The sequence below is a fragment of the Terrapene carolina genome, unplaced genomic scaffold, assembly GCF_002925995.2.
Source record: "Terrapene carolina triunguis isolate 2854851 unplaced genomic scaffold, T_m_triunguis-2.0 Scaffold88, whole genome shotgun sequence".
NCBI lineage: Eukaryota > Metazoa > Chordata > Testudines > Emydidae > Terrapene > Terrapene triunguis.
In genome coordinates, this window is record NW_020664439.1 from 38,744,027 (window position 1) to 38,763,258 (window position 19,232).

Consider the following 19,232-nt stretch of genomic DNA (forward strand, 5'->3'; position numbering starts at 1 on the left):
TTATGTTCAAAACCAATCCATGAAAATCCATTGTACTGCTTCCTGAATTTCCTACGTTCTTATGTTCTTAATTTCTAACAGGCGTAAAGAAAATTATTTGATGAAGATACCGCAGCTATTTTCTATTCTACAGGGCCAGCCCACAACGTATTGGCACCTGAGACGGGGAGCTCAAATGATGTCCCCATACCCCCTTGCTTGGGCCAAATCTTTGAAAGGTCTCAATTCTGTCTTCTTCCTATTCTATTCCTCTCCTGGTACTGCTCTGCTACCTACCCCAATAAAGGAGAACTAAAAACTTAAAATGCCTTGTTCAAAAATGTTAAGTAACACTTACATTTGCTGTTCAGGCGTTTGAAAGTTAACTTTTCTTGTCTACATAGTAAACACTGGCATTTTTATCTGTTTGAATAATCAAAGTGGTGCTTTCCGTGCCTTCTTGGTTGCAAAAATTTTAACTGCTTCCTGAAGGTCCACAGTCTGGGCCAGCTCATGCTCTATTGAGATGGTTGCAAGACCAACCAGCCTCTCCTGTGTCATTGTGGAGCATAGATGTGTTTTTATTAACTTCAGCTTGGAGAAGCTGTGTTCTCCACTGGCAACTGTTACAGGAAGTATTAGAAGTATGCACAGAGCAACAAAAGCATTTGGAAAGAGGGTGGTCATCTTACTTGTGCACATATATTCCAGAGCAGCCTTTGGAGTTGAACCTGCTGAAATGTAACTTGAAAGGGCTTTCAGTTCATCACCTAAATCACTCGCATCGATATTGCGCATGTCATCGTGTGTCAGCACTGTCTCTAGTGCCCTGCATTGCTGGTGTAGGTCTTCTTCAGGTATAGTGAGGAGTTTTGGAATATCATACAATATCCCAAATATACTCCTGTGTTCCTTGAGCTGCATGAAACATTCTTCAACTGATTGCATTGCACAATCTAGCACCTGGTTAAATAATTCAACTTTGAATTGTTGTTTGGGGTCTCTTATGGGATTATCCCGTGCCTCGTAATCAAAATGTCGTCTTCTTCAGTGACTCTTGTATTCTTGAATGGGTGGGAAAATAGCTTCAGTTTGAAGTTCCTCTGCCAACTTCTGTGCACTCTTCAGAACGTTTTGAAATCCCTCATCTGACCAGTAAGACTGTAGGTATGACTTTGCTTTGTCCAGTTGTCCCATTGCTCCAGATATATCAAGGTCAACACCTTGGAGTCTCTTGCTTACAACATTTATTTCAAATAGTATGTCATGCCACAACACTAAGCCACACAGAAATTTGAAGTTATGTATGTTTCTGGTGATTCCATTTCCCTCTGCCACAGTTCTCCCACGAACAGTTCCTGTCATAGCATTATCCTCCATAATGGCAACTATGGCATCATCTATCTTCCCAATTTGGTGTTTGATAGGCTTTATCGCCTTCACACGACTTTCCCATCGTGTGGTACTCAGTGGTTTCAGTGTCAGAGAGGATGTTCCCAGATGTTGCTTCAAAATTTGCCATCGATGAGTTGATGCAGAGAAAAATACATAGATGCTTTGAATTACATTAAAAAATTCAGAAGCCTCACTAGAAGCTGATGCTGCATCACTGACCACCGAGTTCAATGAATGAGAACTGCACGGGACAAAAAAAGCTTGAGGGTTTAACTCTCGGATCCGTCTCTGCACTCCTCTGTTCTTTCCTCTCATGTTGGCACCCATTATCATAGCCCTGACTTCTCATGTCAGCTATTGCAATTCCTGTATCTTCCAGCTTTTTAAGAAGCACATTTGTCATACCAGCTCCTGTAGTATCATCAATGTCAATAAATTCTAGAAAATGCTCTCTGACAGTCACCATTGCAGGGACATTTTCATTAGGTTCCGTTGTTGTTACAAAACGCACCATTAAAGTGATTTGTTCCATATGGCTGATGTCAGGTGTGCAGTCCAGAATAACAGAGTAATATCTCGCTGACTTCAGATCTGCCACAATCTTCTGTTTGACTTTTGTTGCCAGTAACTGTATGATCTCATTTTGAATTGTTTTCCAAAGGTAGCGGTGTGTGTACATTTCTTGGGTGGTGACTCTTCTTAGATGCTCCTGGAATACAGCATCAAACTCAGCCATCAGCTCCACAATTGTAAGAAAATTTCCATTGTTTGGCACATACAGCTGATCTGAAGTGCCACGCAGTGCTAGGTTTTGGGTAGCAAGCATTCTCACAATGGCAATGAGCCTTTTCAGAACATTTTGCCAGTAAAGAGACTCTGATGCAAGGTTCTCTTGATGCTGATCATCTATAATTTAACCTTCGTTTCATCTCAAGCTCTTTCCACCTATGGAATGCTCTCTAGTGATTTGCTGCCTTCTCATGGCATGCCAGATTTCTAGCCAGATTTTTCCAGTCCTTTCTTCCTGTAGAACCCAATGTGGCTGAAACATTAGACTGGGAGAGTTTGCAACAAAAACAGTATGCAGCATTCTGGGTTTTTGAGTGCATAAGCGATGGCCTCTCCACTTTGTCACTATTGGGGATTTCACGCCAGTAATGTGTTGGATGGAAACTTCTATTTTATTTGTCTTTGGGGAACATGAAGTTTTGTACTTGCTGTGGCCCATGCAGTACAAGGAAGTCCCTCAGGCTACTGCTCAAGTGGGTCCTCAGTCCTGGATCATCTTAAGGAACTAAACTCAGCAGCAGCTGTTTCTTGTGCCTCCACCACACTCTTCTCTGATCTACACTTTTCTTCAATAATGCGCATGGTTACATCCATTTGAGATGGAGATATGGATGCTGCAGTAGCTGCCAGGTCACCTGCACTCTGTCTAACTGGAAGATCAGGCATCTCCTCACCACTCACATCCTCACTGGGGCCGAAAGGCTCAGCGTGAACATTTGTGTCTATGTATCTCAGGAGAGCTCCTTCCTGCTTAGATAGAAAAGCTTCCTTTGCTTGCTTTCTTTCTTTTTCTGAATGCTGCCTCAGAGGGGCGTTTTCTTCTTTCACTCGTGACTGCTGTTCTGTGCCAGCTATGGTGGCTCTCAACACTCAATTGAAGGGGACAAATAAGCAGGCTGGTAGCAGGGCCTGAGTGAGGGAAGATATCAGCGTCTTAAGGGCCTAACTGGCTCCTACTACTTCAGTTGACTCCCTGTTCTCCTCAAGTGGGTTCAGGGAAGCAGCAGGAAACAGGAAGCTCCCTGAGAAGCTGGTGTTAATCAGTCCAGGCTCCTGTGGGTGCTAGAGAGGTACATAAGAGGCTCCTCCTCCTCCTCAGGCCTAGGGCGCTACAATTTGGGGAGCGGCGGCCGCGGTGGTATTTCAGCGGCGGGACCTTCCGCTGCCTCTGTGGGGGGCGGCATTTCGGGGCGGGACCTTCCGCCACCTAGGGCGGCAGAAAAGCTGGTGATGCTCCTGCTCCTCCTGTCTCTCCCTGCAGCTCCTGCTGCTTTCTGTTATTCCCTCTCACCTTTTCTCCTGTCTGCCTGTTAAGTCTCTTGTGCCCTCCTTCCTCCAGCATAACACTCCACCATCTCTGTGCATCTAGAGCAGAGAGAATACATAGGCACCAGCAGCAGACACAATTTTCTACACTCTGGGTCGTAGTGGCGCCCCTCCCACCCACACACACACACACAGTCTGGCACCTGAGGCGGCCGCCTCAGTTCGCCTCATGGTAAGGCCAGCCCTGCTATTCTAAGTAGAGGGGAAATGCACTGTGTGGTAAATGCTGATTTTTAATGGCAACAACTGTGGCTCTCTAAAACATGGAATGATACTTGCCCCATTTTAAACTCACTACCCAAAGATGCTGTGAGGTTTAATTAATGTTTAAAGTGTGTTGGATGAAAGGTTCAATCTAAATAGAAAGAGCAGTGTAACTAAGTACACAAGGGATTGCAAATGTACTGCCCTGAAAATGAAAGGGAACCATTCTTTATAGCTTATTAATTGGGAAAGGATGGGATTAGTCAAGAAAATGAGCCTAGTAAACAAAGAGTAGCTTGCAATGCATATATCCCTCATAAATAAATGAAAGGAAGCAAGGTGTTTTTTTTTGCATTTCCCATCCCCATTTAATTGATTCATAAATCAATTAATTACTGTCAAGAGACCTGAGGGCAGCAGGAAATTGGGTCCAAATTAAAAAGAAAAGGAGGCAATTTGTTTCAAGATTGAAAGTTGAATGTTCAATCGAAGTTTAATCTGAAGTGACCCATTGTTTGAAAAGTGGAACATCAATGTCTTTCTAATTTTACAGAATGCTTCATTAAATGAGTACTCGGAAGATAAGGATAACTGATAATTCTGAAAGGAAGGTGAGGGGAAAAGGATGTTCTCTGGAGCTAAGTTCAAAATAAAGGTGTTTTTTGCTTGTCAGTTTTTCCTTTCAAGAAGACAGATTCAAAGAGGAGCAAAAGGCATTACACTGGGACTTTGGGGATTATTTGTAGTACTTTTATATATGTTATGAAAACTGTATTATGAGAACTCTAAACCACTGTCAGAGCATCAATAGTATTTAATCCACTCAGGTTCACATATTAATACTTGGGTAATCAGCTAGATCTTAGCGGAGGGTCACAAAGGGCATATATATGAGGGATATATGCACTGTAGGCACCCAGGGGGAGATTTTCAACAGGCACAAATGGGAGTTAGGTGCTAAACTTCCAAGGGGAGCTGGGTGTCTATCTGCCCATGATTTTGAAAATCACTCCACAGTTACATATGGCATTATGAAACAAATTCCTTGGTTTCGTGGGGATACTGTTCAGGGGTCGGGGTGAATTTCTAGCCAGCTGCTGGGAGGAAGGGCAAGAGAACAGGGTCTCTGAAGGAGCAATTACCATTATGTTTGCCCCTTGTTATTTACCACTTCCATCATACCTGATGCGACCTGCTTCCTCCTGCTGACAATTTCTTACCCACTTCGTCGAGGTGCCGAGCAAATCGGCAGGGCAGAGACCAGTCACAGTGGGGAAGGACTGGACTGGCGTGGGGCCAGAAGTAGTAACTGATCAGAAGGGCATATGTAGTTATCTGCTTTGTGTCCTAGCACGTGACTGGGGGGGGGGGATTAACGGAAGGTACATTGATGTGATGAGTCTTGCTTTTTTCATGGAGAAAGCAGGATCTGAAAGGATGCTGGAACTCCTATTGTGTGGGGGAGAGGTATAAAGGATGGATAGACTCCTGTGCTGTAAGGTTAGCATCTCTTTCCCTTATTGCGTGTTTACCAGAGCAGTGAACATCTTTGCTTAGCAAATTGCTGCAAAAAATCCCACATGCATTTGTGAGCCTTCTGAAGGAATAAATGGGAACACTTCATTCATCCTTTCACTGCTGGAAAGCATTGCCCTGACTATTAAATGCTGAGTGGTGTTCCTGAAACATCCTGTGGGATGAAATCTTTGCCTGTACTCTTTGGGATAAAGAGTGGGCTTCAGTTCTTGTGGAAATTCATTTTGCTTCCTATGGTGAATGCAATATGTGAAAGACAATAATACTTGACCTTATTTTTATGTAAGGATAGAGCCAGACTATGCCTGGGTTTCTAGTAGTTCTATACAATACAGTTAATTACAAACTAACCTTTCCCAACACATACCTGTTATTACAGATGTAAATATTTCAGATGCCAGTGAGGTATTTCAGATAGCATCCTTTTTGGTACGATTGGCAAATGATATTTTTTTAATGGCAACCACTAGATTTCCTAATGTTACACTGCATGTAACATTAGGAAGGTTTGGAATTGTCAGCCTTTCTCTATGGCAGAGATGCACAGCATTTTCCCACATGCTAAAGTGCTCCAACCCAGTAAAAACACAGTGATTGTGTAAGATTTCTTTTTAAAGCCTCACCAAGCAGATCAGAGTAAAGACGCATACCTGTGTGATCCTAAAGACATGGCTACACACAAGGATTTGCCATTCATTTATATTTTTCAAATGTTGGAGTCTAATACATCCCGCCCTGTAGGTCGTTGGAGAGGAGCAAGGCCAGGGTAATAATCTGAGTAATAATTAATGTACTGTGTTGCCATCTCTGCCCTCACATCACTTATTTTAACTTTTCACCTTAAAAATATTGCAAAAGCTAGCTGTTCTGCTTCCAGTGCTGTGACATATGTCAATGATTTTTTTTTAAGCCCTTACATCAATCATAAAGTCATATGGTGTTCTGCATCCGCTGTAATGTGACAGAAAATTATATTTGTGTAATTCCATTTGAAAGAAGAAGAGCTTTGATTGATGGCTGCTGATCAAAGTTCTCGTGGCATCAAACAGGAATGTGCACTGATTCTCTTTCCTTGTTGGCTAATGATGATGATCACCATATGCCAGGTGCCATTTTGTGCACCTTCAGAGTACTTCTGGTGTGTATTGTGCAGCACCTTTTGCTTAAAGTTCTAGCAATGCAAAATAACCAGTGGGAGGGATTAACAAGTCAACACTACAGCAATTAAAATAGTTTAGAATGTAGTACTGGGATGCTGCACACAGCTCTTTTATTTATGACATAAATTGATTCTTTATATATATAAAAACTGTTGTGGGTTAAAAGGACATTTCTGCTCAAAATAGATTTTAGCATAAAAGCTTTGGACAAGATTTTTTTAAAACTAGGAGCCTAAAATTGGCTATCTGTCGGCACCTAGACAAGTGGCCTGATTTTCAAAACTGCTGACTACAAAGAAGCTCCAATTAACGTCAGTGAGTGCTATTGAGTGCTCGGCACTTCAGGAAATCAAGCCGCTTACGTAGGTGTCTTAGGAGCCAGAATCTAGGATTCTATTTTTGACAATCTTGGTCTATTAGTTAATAGATATTTGCAGATTCTTTCAGAGGCTGCTTTGTTATATACACAAAGAAGGTATCTTCTCTTTCAGAGCATTCTCCACACTTTTGCAGTGGCGCAGAGTAAAATGTGGATTTTCTGGAGTATAAATGCTGAACTGAGCAATTCACAAATTGATGTTTGCAGAAATGTAAGGCAAGAATGAGATTAAGAAATAAACCTTGTGATTCATGGAGTTAGCTGTTTGCCTGCAGAAGTTGGAAGGAATTTTCCTCCTACATATATCTTAGGCCTAATCGATACGTTCATTGGAATAATGGGCATTGTGTCTTCCTGGGAACAGACATTCAGCCAATTCAAGTACAGGTAACAACTGGAACATGTTTATGAACGTATAAGTCCCACTGCCTAGCTTATGGTGGTCTGAAAGGAAGTGCCTGTATACAGGAAAGGGGGATACATAGGAAGTTCATACGGAGGTCAGCGTCTAAAAGAGACAGACATCCCAAACAGCATACACAAATACAACTTCACTACAGAGGGATATATGTGTGTGTCTGCTACATATGATGCATCAAGTCTCAAGTCTAGAGGTAGAGTACAGGACTAGGTGGACCAATTGTCATATCTGGTATGGCAAATCTAATGTTGTAATTGTTTCCTTCGGTTACTTTTAATAAGCTACATAAGAATAAGGAAAAATAATGTAATTGTTTCTAAGTTATTTATTGATTGATTGCAGTTGTGTGGATAATAATTAAGTGCATTAGTGCTGCTGCGTTAGACAGCCTACCCGCCATAACTGAAGTGGTCTTGCTCTGTGAGCCAATTCCTGTATAAACATTTAAAATAAAGATGAATAGGTGTTATGAATCAGTCCTGATGTCTGTATTGTATCTTTATAATAAATGACTTCATGTGTATTCTTGTCTGAGGTCTTACAAAAAAAAGTGATATTTCTCTGAGGGGAAGAATAACGTCAAGCAACGTATTACATCATTTATTATTCCGATACTTCTATGACAAATTATAGAATGTCCAAATCTTTGTGTTCAGTCATGCATCTGTGTGCTAATTCCATCATATTATTTTTAAGGAAGTTTTGGGACTAGTGGGAAACCATCAGAAACAGTCACCCCAGGATGAAAGGGGAACATTGACTGATACCTTTGTATGTCTATATATCGATATATCTGTTTTTCCTCCAAACTTCTAAGTGTTATAGAATTACAAATGATGGGACAAATTTTACTTGCCCACCCCCTGCTCCCATTGACTTTCCATGTCTCAATATGTATATTACAGAGATAGCACTGTACCCACCAGTGGATGCATAATTAATATATCTTTTATGGGCTGTTCGCTTTTTAACTTGGAAGGATGAGACTTCATTGGAATTAAGACCAACTAAAGCTTTTGCCAAAATAGCGTTTCTGCTTGTCCTTCATAAAACCTAAAACCCATTGTATGAAAGAGGCAGGCTCAGCCATGGGTATAAATTGTTCATGAGCTAAAACAAAGCCTCTAGTTTCCCTCCCTTCAGCTCACTTCCCGAGAATGTTCCTAGGTATCAGAAGCAAGTGGAAAAGGTTGGAGGGTGCGTTACAGGCGTTATACATCAGTCCAGTTAAAGTGCACAAAATACTTAAAGTTCAGAGCAGTGTTAACATTTTTTTTTTAACCAAAGCTTTATTTCACCACTTCACAGCATGCAATCTCTAACTGGAAATAATGTTCTGGCTACATGATTAAACGTGATTGCCAGATTTACAGTTCCCAAAGGCACAACTTTAATATATGTGCATACTAGGTAGGAGTCTTTTCTGGCAGATATGGGCAGAGACTATTGGACGTCAATAAATGTCTGGATGGAGAAACTTCAAAGATCTTAGTCTGACAGGCATAGGTATCCATCAGTTCATCATCTGGTAGAAAGGAAATGCCTCTAAGAACGTTCTGTAATATCTGTCAGTATTGCCCACAGGTCTGTCTTAGGGCTGGTCCACACTAAGCCCCCAGTTCGAACTAAGATACGCAACTTCAGTTACGTGAATAACGTAGCTGAAGTCGAAGTATCTTAGTTCGACCTTAAAGGTACTTACTGCGGGTCCACACGCGGCAGGCAGGCTCCCCCGTCGACTCCGCCTACTCCTCTCGCAGAGCAGGATTACCGGCGTCGACGGCGAGCACTTCCGGGATCGATTTATCGCGTCTTGTCTAGACGCGATAAATTGATCCCAGAAGATCGATTGCTTGCCGCCGAACCAGCGGGTAAGTATAGATGTACCCTTAGAGTAATCAGCTGGGAAAGAAAAGCCAGAATAGATAAGACAATCAACTCAAATTCAGGATTTCTTCAGCCATATCATAGTCTGCTCTTGATCCTCCTTGCAACTTAATCCCAAAAGAATTTAGACATGCACCACTGTTAATTTTATAGCGATGTAAACACAGTACTGCAGAGTGATTTAGGCATTTCTGATCCTAGGGTGCAAATTCAGCTTACTTGATGGTAGTATTATTTGTATTGTAATAGCACTCTGAGGACCCAATGAGGATCGGGGCCACATTTTACTAGGTGCTATGCAAAACCCTATGAAGACACAGTTCTTGCCCCAAGATGCCATTATTTGCACCTTAAATATAAATTAATTTCACTAATAATACATTCTCTACTTAGCCCCGCTTGATGAGTGGCTGTTAATGTCTGAGCACTGTGTGTCCTTCACAGAGAAAGATGGGTGGCCTCTGAAAGAAGACAGACATCTGCTCTGAGATTGCCCTGCCTTAATTGGAAACTGGATTCTAGAAATTCTGGGAGGGTTGTCAGATAAAGGATTATAAGATAACAGTCATTCTGCAGAGAATTCATAAGAAACCCTTCAAATTATACAGTGTCCAATGAGACGGTACAAATAATAAGATTAACAGCTCTGTTCCTTTCTCTCTCTGCACACACTATGCTCACTGTAAACATAAAACAGTGGTGCAGATTTCTTTTCCTAACTATTTCGTGCACTTATTTCACATGCTTGTTTTTAGAAAGGTTTTTTTTTTCCTGAGTGTTAATATTTATGCATTGAACTCTCTTAATCCAGGTCCCCAGCCAGTTTAGAATCAGGCTTGGCTTCATAAAATTCTAAGTCCAACCAGATCCTGATCAGTTTTTGTAAAAAATAAATAAATAAATAAATCAAACTTCTCCTGAGAGAGTAAGTTTCGTATGGTGTTCAGATTCCATGTGGAGTACATTACAGTATGGACTGAGTGGCCACATAAATATCAATTCTTGCTTGTGACAACAAAGGGGCTGTGATGGGGTGTACCCAGCATTTGTTATCCCTTGCCAGAGGCTCCACTGCCTTCGTGCACCCTGCCTTAGTGCATCCCACCCTAAGAAGGTATCCTGCTGCAAGGGAAGAAGAGCAAGTTACCTCTCCAGGGGTGGCTTAGAGGGGCCTGCCATGATGAGCTGCTGGCAGAACCAGCAAGAGTTGGACCTCTGGCACCTAGATGGGGCAGGAGCAGGTGGAGGCCAATCAAGGCCCAGCAGGCCAGATAAAAAGAGATGGCTGTTTCTGTTAGGGGACACATTTGGGTAAAGCCAGGAGAGGGAGGGAGGGAGGAAAGGAAGGATCGATCTCTCTGCTCTAAGCCAAGTAACCTGGCCAGTCAGGACCCCAACCTTGATTAGTATTTGCTGTGGACCTCTGTGAATGAATATTGTTTATGTTAAGGAGTTTAACATGTAGGTGGCTATCTTGAGTTCAGCATTAATTTGTTTTCTGTAAGTCTGAGGCAAATCCACTCCATAAGGCGCTAGGCTCGTGTGAGCCTTTGACAGGGGCAATCTGACCTCCTCCTTGCTTATTGTACAAAAAGAAGTGCACATCACCTAAAAATTAATGATCTCTGTGTGTGTATGGAATTACTTATCTATCTATCTATCCCTTATTATCATATGTGTATATCTGCTGAACACTAAACATAATTGATCACCTCAGATATCAAATTGCTAGCTAGCTTACAATGAAATCAGTGTGGATCTTCTACTTCTAGGTAGAAGACTCAACTGTATTGGGAAATATAATTATGAAGACAACCATCCTTCCAGAAACAGTTATAAAACTAGGCTCTTAGTGTCTGTTTCAGCAGCTTGGAATGAGTCATTTAGATCAGTAAGATGAACTCTAATAATCAGCACAAACTTTAAAACAATGTGCAGTCCTTTGAATGTTGAAACGAAATCCAATAAGCGTCTGGTGAAGGAGTCCTAAGAGGTTTCTCTTCCCTTTTCCACAGAGTCCAAGCTTTCTCTTTGAAGCTCTCTTTCCTGCACATAACACAGTAACTGAAGAGCTGGATCCCTTGTTCAACCTGCATGAGACCATTGCTAAGGTAAGGGAAATTGAGACGCCTTACCTGAGTCACAAATGCTTTATTTCATGTTGGCAAATTGTGCTTGTTAGTCAGACAAGCTGTTTTCAAAGATGAAATGTCTCCTTCCTAGGGGTCTGTTTATTTCATAGCTAAAAGTAACATGTCTTTCAGTCAAATTAGTATTGTTATGTGCACTACTGGGGATACTGGTGAGATTGCAGGAGCCAAGAAAACTTGTAAATCTATATAAGCTGTATTTTATGTAACTTTCTGTCTTGTGGTCAGTGACATGTTGCACAGTTGAATTGGTACCATTGGTGCAGTAGATTGACTCCCACTGGATGGCAGAGTGTTGCACTTCCATCACCATCCTTTTTGTGGGAAATCTACTACAAGTGAATGGCTAAGTTATGGGATGGGACACCACAGGAATTCTTCCTGGATCCTCCCCAAGAGTGGCGCTGAATCAGTGTATCTTCCAGGTAAGGTGGCCAACTCACTTTCTGAGCTACGCTGGCTGGCGCCAGCCTCCCCAGTAGAGAAGAGGTTACTGGAGGTTGTGTGACATTTTGGTTTTGGATGGTCCCTAGGTTGGGTTCTGCCAGTGGAAGAGATATAGTATTATTGTATTGCCTGCTAGCTTCTGATGAATGGCCAACCTGATAAGGCAAAGGTCAAATGCTTATCTAAAACATCTGAAGGTTTTCTGGCTCTTCTCTCAGCCTTCTAATATGACCTGAGTATCCCTCCAAACAACCTGCTAGTATATCCTAGCAACCTCTCCCTGATCCTCCAAGATGCTCTCATTTCCTCTTTCCTCCTCACATCCTTCCTGTGATGGGGTGTCTACCCCATACAAAACCTGAACAGGTGAAATAGGCCAATTAACTTTACAGGCTGCATCTGCAGGAGAGCCAAGGACTGATAAGGCCTAATGACTGATGAAGCCTAGCTGGGGGAGGAGCTGGAATAGGCTTATAAAGAGAGAAAGTTGGTGGTAGGAAAAGAGCCGTAGGGAGGAGCTCGGCAGTCACTCTCTAGAGAGGAGGGGCATTGGCGAGGCAGAGAGTAAGCCCTGGGATCCTGCTTTGGACTACACATCCTGGCCAGAAACTGGGAAAGGAAAGTAGCCATGGGGAGCAGGGGAAGCTCCAGTGATAAACCCAGAGGTGAGCCAGAAGCTAGAGAAGAGAGGTAGGAAAGAGCCCAGGGAAGCAGCAACAGGGTCGGAGTTTGAGCAAACCACAGTTGCTGGGCCTAGGGTCCCTCCACTGGGTTCCACAATGGAGCCTGGAATAGTAGCCAGGCCTAAATTCCTCTGGGAAAGTGTCAGTCTTGAATGGGAAGAATGCCTGGAATGGCACCCAGACAGCTGATCAGGTGAGACCCTTGAAGGGGAAAACTGTATAACGACCTGGCCAGAGGGCCACGCCATAAAGAGGAAGCACTGCAACTATGAGAGAGCTAATCCCCAGCTGCAGGCACTAATAGACCCCCTCCACCCTCTCTCCCCCCTCCAAGCTGTGAATAAACCCTGCTATAGCTCCAATAAGCCCTGGCTCTAACAAGATATAAGACTACAAACAAATTGAACTTAATGCGATCAGATCCTTGCACCCCTCCCTCCTCCTGACAGCACATGCACAGGTGCTGACTTTCCAAAGTGCTGGGGGGCTAAGGGGTGCGTGCATGAGTGAAAGAGAGAGAGAGAGAGAGAGAGATGTGCATTGCCCCTTTAAGTACACTGACCCCACGTATGTTGCCCTTTTAAGCAGATCAGACAGGAAGCAACAGCTTCCAGCAAACTCCCTCTTTTCTGTCCCTGAGCCCTGTCCCCCTCCTCCGCTTTGTGGAGAGGGGGTGCGGAGCGGGGGGGGGGGGGGGGCAGGGGGACATCCTGATATCAGCACCCCTCTCCCCCCCAGCAAGCAGGAAGCTCCCAGGAGCCGCTCCAAGGCAGAGGACAGGGCAGGAGCAGCATGGCAGTGGGGGGAGGGACAGCTGAACTGCTGCTGGGCAGCTGCCGAGCCACATACCTTACAGGGGATTTAGGGGAGCTGATGGGGGGAGGGGCTGCCGGCCCCCCATAGTTCTAATCTCCACAAGGAGGGGCTGCTCTTCCAGAGAATTTTGCAAGCCGTGGACAAAGCAGGCAGCTGCCAAACGACATTATAAGGGATCATTGTGCAACTTTAAACAAGCTTGTTCCCTAATAGATTAGCCACGAAACAACGTTAACCGGGACAACGTTAAGTGAGGAGTTACTGTATGCTAGAGCTTTATTTTCTCAGTGTGTTTCTTGCTATATCCCGAGATAAATATAACATAGCGTCATGGGGCCAGATCCTCAGCTTGTGTAAATTGGTGTAGCTCCATTGATGTCAATGGAGCTAAATCAGATTATTCCATCTGAGGATATGGCCCATGAAATTAAAGTTTTCTCTCTCGCACTCTCACATTCTGTATGGTGGAGAAATGCAACATGGCTGTACTGGATAGCAAGAGCTGTCAGCCATAAATGGATGAACATTTAGAAGGCCAATGATGCACACCATAGGCTCCTTCTGATTTGAGTACCTCTAACTGCCTCAGGTGTGATCTGAAGACCATTGAAGTCAGTGGATTCCCATTCAGTGGACTTTGGATCTGTCACCAATAACCTACTAATTACAGCCAGTTATGGCTTGTTGTTGTAACAATCCGGCTCCTTTAACTTATCTTTGTAAGTCGTGTTATTAATTGTAAAGCCTGAATTGTTCATTGTATTCTAGTGTCTGTGCCTGAGGTATCATGTCATTTCTATTTTTCCTTGGCAAGCTTGTTTTCTGTCAACCCTACATTTGATACTGGTGGCTGCATGTCCATGCCAAAGAGTTTCAGGATATGTAATCAGGGTTCAGACAAGTCTTTTGATTAGAAACTATTTCACTGGTCTTTTTACCTGACACTGATTTCCATGCTATGGGTTCCAACGTGACAGATCATTTTTTACATTATTAGTGGTACCTGCTCTTATTCTTTCAAAGTACAGGTATGTACTTGGAGAAATTTAGGTAAAGGGATAAAAGAAAGAGACTTAAATTATTCTGGCCATATGTGGTAGCATAAATGTACTGCAAAACATTTTGGCTCAACTGCCATTTTACTGTGTACGTTCAGTGATGTCCATGCTTAGAATGTACAATATGGATATGGGCATGTTTTTATATACAATATATGTGTAGTGAAATAGCAAGAATAAAGTATACGGTTATATCAGAAGTCTGAATGTCAGGAGTTGGACTCCAGAGGAGATGATACAGAGCAGATACTACAGGGTGGATTGCCTACCAAGTACTTAATATTTTATTTATTCACATGAACCCACTCTCAAATGCAAAAATTAATATCAGATAGTCAAAGTTCTATAAGAAAAGATCCAAGTCCTAAGAGTCTTGCAGAGCAGCAATGTAGATGATGATGAATGCTTGCAGTTTTGCTGTAGCACTAACAGACTGTGTAACTTTGAAAGTTTGAGTGTTGCAGTTCTGACAACTCCTGTGATTTTTATAGCATGTCTCACTTTATTTGTTGTTTTCTTAAGGCTCCAACTCCTGGATTTGTGAGAATCTTAGCTTTCATTAGCCCTCCTGGTTGCAGAGAAAAGCTGGAAAACATGACCTGAGCACAACTTAGTCTCTAAAATCCAGAGGGCAAAGAAAGCTTAAAATGTACTGGCTTAAAATCATAATTTTTTTTTTTTTTAATAATCTTGTGATTTTTTGAGGGCCTGATTCATGATTTCTGAATGCTGGGGGCTGGGAATACTGTTGACTTCAGAGTCACACATCGTCTTTTCTCATGTGCCTTTGCACTAGAACATCACTAGTCAGTGGGACGGTTAAAGAGATCAGGGTAGAGCACAGTCAGCTTGTATTCCGAGGACACCACTCCCCTGAGTGTACTCCAACTGTGGGTATGTCTACATAGTATCTTGAAGGTATAATTTCCAGTTTGAGGAGACATACCTGTTCTAGCTCTCATCAAGCTAGTGTGCTAAAAATAGAATTGTAGCTATTGTGGCTGGAGGGACTAGCCACTCAAGTACGTACTTAGGATCTTGGACAGGATCGCACTCAGGTGTAGCTCATCCTGCTGCTCACGCCACTGTGCTAATGCTTCTATTTGTAGTTCACTGTCTCAATCAGAGCTAGTGCAGTTCTGTCTTCTCAAGCTGGCGGTCACACCTCTAGCTCCAGGGGAGACATATCCAGTAGATTGGGTGCCTGCAATCTATTGAGAGTGCCAAAGCCTGTATGTTTTCATGTAGCTTGGGCTGTATAAAAATCAAAGGGTACTGGGATCAAAGAATAGTGCTGATAGGTTCTCTATTGTCTTAACCCTCGTCTGCTGATGGCACTACTGATCTGCAGTTAAAACCTTTGAGGACAGGGAGAGAATTCAGAAAATCTCAAGTGTATCAGGCAGCAGAGGTGGGCCCAGATGTCCGCACTCCTATCCCTGTTTGACATGGATAACATCATTCATTCATATTGTTGTTCAGAAAATAGCAAACTGGACTTGCAGGGAGTTCTGGACTTGCTTTCACACAAATATATCATGGTCACCGCGCACATCACTGAGGTCTTTAAATACAAATGTTAATTGACTTTGCTTGACAGAATCTATATGTTTGAGGCCTACTTCTGCAGTCCTGACTCAGAAGTGAACTTCCTTTGCTATCCAAAGGGAAGGATGGACGGGAAAAAGACAGGAAAGGAGGAGGGAGAAATTGAAGGGGAGCAGGGATTTTTTTTTTATTTTTTTTTTTTTCAAATTGGGATGTCAGGAGAGAACACAACACAGACAAAGGCATAAGGGGAAAGAAGTGAGATGGAATGACAGAGAGAACAGTTTCTGGACATAGAAAAATAAAACTGAGGGAAATCGAGGAAGAAAAAGAGAATTCAGAAACAAGAGTGAGAAAAAAATGCAAACACAAGGGAGATATAGTAAGATTTTTTTTGTAATTATTACACAGCAGAAAGCTTAATTCTGTAATAAATAACCCAGTAGAATAGTTTAAAAAAGGATGGGTTAGAATCATTGCACACATTGAAGTTCATCTAGGGCAACAGCATTCAAGAATCAGTCCTACTTCTTCTCTTGCCTTCATGGTCAGACTTCTTTAAATGTTTTCTTGATCTCAGTCCTCTTTAGTATCAAAAGCTACCTGGCAAAACTCTTTCAAACAGAGTCAGTTTTTAGGTTCTATATCGCTACGCTCTATTTTGCTGTGGCTTTGTTCAGTTTCTAAAGTTACTTAGCTAGCTATTAATTATAGTAGGAGAAAAGGGAAAAAAGAGAGAATGGTTGAAAAGGAATAATTGTATTATCTGTTCAGCTGTTAGAACTCATGGGTTTCACATTACTAGTAGGGAACAAAATCTGACGGTGTGTATATATACATCTGCATGTTCCCAACTCTAAAAATATTTTCTGTATACTGTATGCGTATTGATTTTCAATGTGATCCCCCTGAGGGGGAAAAGGCTCGATAAAGTTTTATTTCTTTTAAAAAGAAAAAAAACACATTTCGGTTCACCCTTAATGGAAATGTCTGATCTAGTAAAAGAAAGGAAATTGCAGTTACATGGTGATATAGATCATTTAAACTGTGCCTATTCTACCCATTCTATTTTTGATCATTTATCCATGGCCACTGTATGAATAGTAGTAGAAGTCAGCCTATTGTACTTCACTCTTATGAATGATACATGAGACTTGGTGCTTTTGTTTTTTGTTTGTTTGTTCTTTTTTTCCCTGTTTTAAAGCAAACCATTAGAATATTTTTGAGTTTACTAGTTATTGTATGCCTGCTGGTTTTTCTTGGAATATTGCAGCCTGAAAATAAAGATCTGCATTGTTGTTCTAGTGAAAGTAAGACAGAGGTGGTGGATAGGAATGCAGAAAGATATCTCTTAAGATCTTGTAACTTTGAAAATAAAGTTCTGTAGCCTTTTATGAATTAAACAGAGAAAGACAAAATATCCTTCTTTTATTTGGTCTTTTGATTTTCAAAGCCAAGTTGTATTAATGATGTCAATAGAATTTTTGATGTGATTCTCTAGACACCTAGGAAACCTTGGTGTATCTTGGCAGGCTGAATGATCAGACCTTTGTCAGAGTCTCTTAAGTGAAAATAGCATTTAGATTTAAGAAGTAAAGAAAGATAGTTAATTAAATAAATTCATAAGCATTTTTAATACTGTTGCTTAATCTGAAAGGATACTTTACATTTTCCGTGTGGTACTCTGAAGCTATGTGCTCAAATTATGCCTTTTTTAAAAAACAGTCCAGGCTCTCTATTTTTTATATCAAATTATTGTTATTCCATGCAGAGTATCTCCATGGAGAGATGCACTATATGTTTTCTGACATATTAAATAAGTGGAAAAAAAATATGCTAGTGCATATACCTGTAAAATGTGGAGAGTGAATGTTGTTTCTAATAAAGAATCAAACTGCCATAAACTGGATCTAGGTTTTTAAAGCACCCCTCTTTCCCATGAGGGAAATATCAGACATATCTTGCCTTTCTTCAATCACAAATGTATAGTTAAATTCAAACAAAGATTTCATTTGCTGAAATTGGAGTTTATACTGACTACATATTTTCCATCATAGAGAGGTTTATTTTATTGTTTTTCATTATATTACTTGAAATATTATAGCTTATGCAGTTAGTTGCTTTTACTACTTATAAGCACATTGTTCCTTAAAATGAGGCTGTCAACAATTGATTCCTTTTTTAAACTGAAGCTAATCATTACATTGTCCTTTCACCAAATAATGTAGCATGTTAAAGGAATTTTGTCTTTTCAAAATTAAGGGAGTAAAGGGCTAGCATTTCACCAAATATACTGTACTGATAGGCACACTGGTTATGATTTTAAAATGGACATATTCCTACTGCATGTGACTCCTGCTTTCCTGAATTGTATTGACTAGAGCTGACCCTAGAAGTTCTGGCACAATGCAATTCAAACTTGATTGAGATCCCTGACAGTGCTGTCAGAATTCAAGGCAGCATGCAGTTTGGTCCACGGATAGTGCTGGTTATCATATTTAATCTGACTCTGCTTCCTGCATATTCATAAAATGATGAGAAGAAATTGTCTTGCACACTAAAATGCATGAACCTGAATAATGCATACAGAATACCAATTGATGGGCCTACTCCCACTTACCCCTATATAACTAATATAATTATTATAGTACTGGGCCAGTTCTTCAGCTGGTGTAACGGATTTACCCTATCTGAGAATCTAGCACCTAGTGTCTGATTTTTGGTAACTGTGAATAGATACTTACAAAGTGCTTTGCATTCTGCGAGTTTTAAGGTATGTCTACACTGCAATAAAACACCTGCAGCATGGCCATGGCTGACCTAGGTCAGCTGACTTGGGCTGCACGGCTAAAAATTGCAGTGTGGATCTTTGGACCCACACTGGAGCCTGGGCTCTGAATGTGATGGGGGAGAGTCTCAAAGCCGAACGTCTAGACTGCAATTTTTAATTCTGCAGCTTGAGCCCCATGAGCCTGCGTCAATTGACCTGAGCTCTGAGAGTTGGTGTGAGGGTTTTTTTATTGCAGTGTGGATGTACCCACAGTTGTATGAAAAGCTTATCTCATGCACTCGGGGTATTTTTGCTGCTAAATTATATACCTCGGACATAGAGGCTTTTTTTTTTTTAAAAGACTCCCTCCTCACCAACCTGACTTCCATTCTTGAAGCTGTTCTGTCCCCAACTTAAACACAGAAGACAGAATCCTGCTGACTTGTGACATGAAATCAAACAAACAAATGGAAAAGACAATTATCAGTGCACTTGCCAAAATTGCATGTATCACTTAGAAATGGATACATCCCTTCCAGCTTCTCCGGCTGTGGTACCATCCCATCTTCAAATGGGAGTTTTTCTTAAACTCTGTGCACTTTACACTTAGAAAATAATACATCATACATGTTTTAAATGTATTACCCAATTAATAGACTGCCCTTATGAATGTAACAGTGAAAG

At 41.6% G+C, this 19,232-nt stretch overlaps 1 protein-coding gene across 1 annotated transcript in view; it reads left to right on the forward strand.

Annotated features, from left to right (window-relative positions):
• The window catches only part of NAALADL2 (N-acetylated alpha-linked acidic dipeptidase like 2), a 547,525-nt gene that overhangs the window by 405,933 nt on the left and 122,360 nt on the right, over positions 1-19,232 (forward strand). Inside the window, exon 10 of the mRNA XM_026650206.1 lies at positions 11,092-11,187. Within this exon, the coding sequence (XP_026505991.1) occupies positions 11,092-11,187 (96 nt within the window). The remainder of the gene's footprint in view (positions 1-11,091; positions 11,188-19,232) is intronic.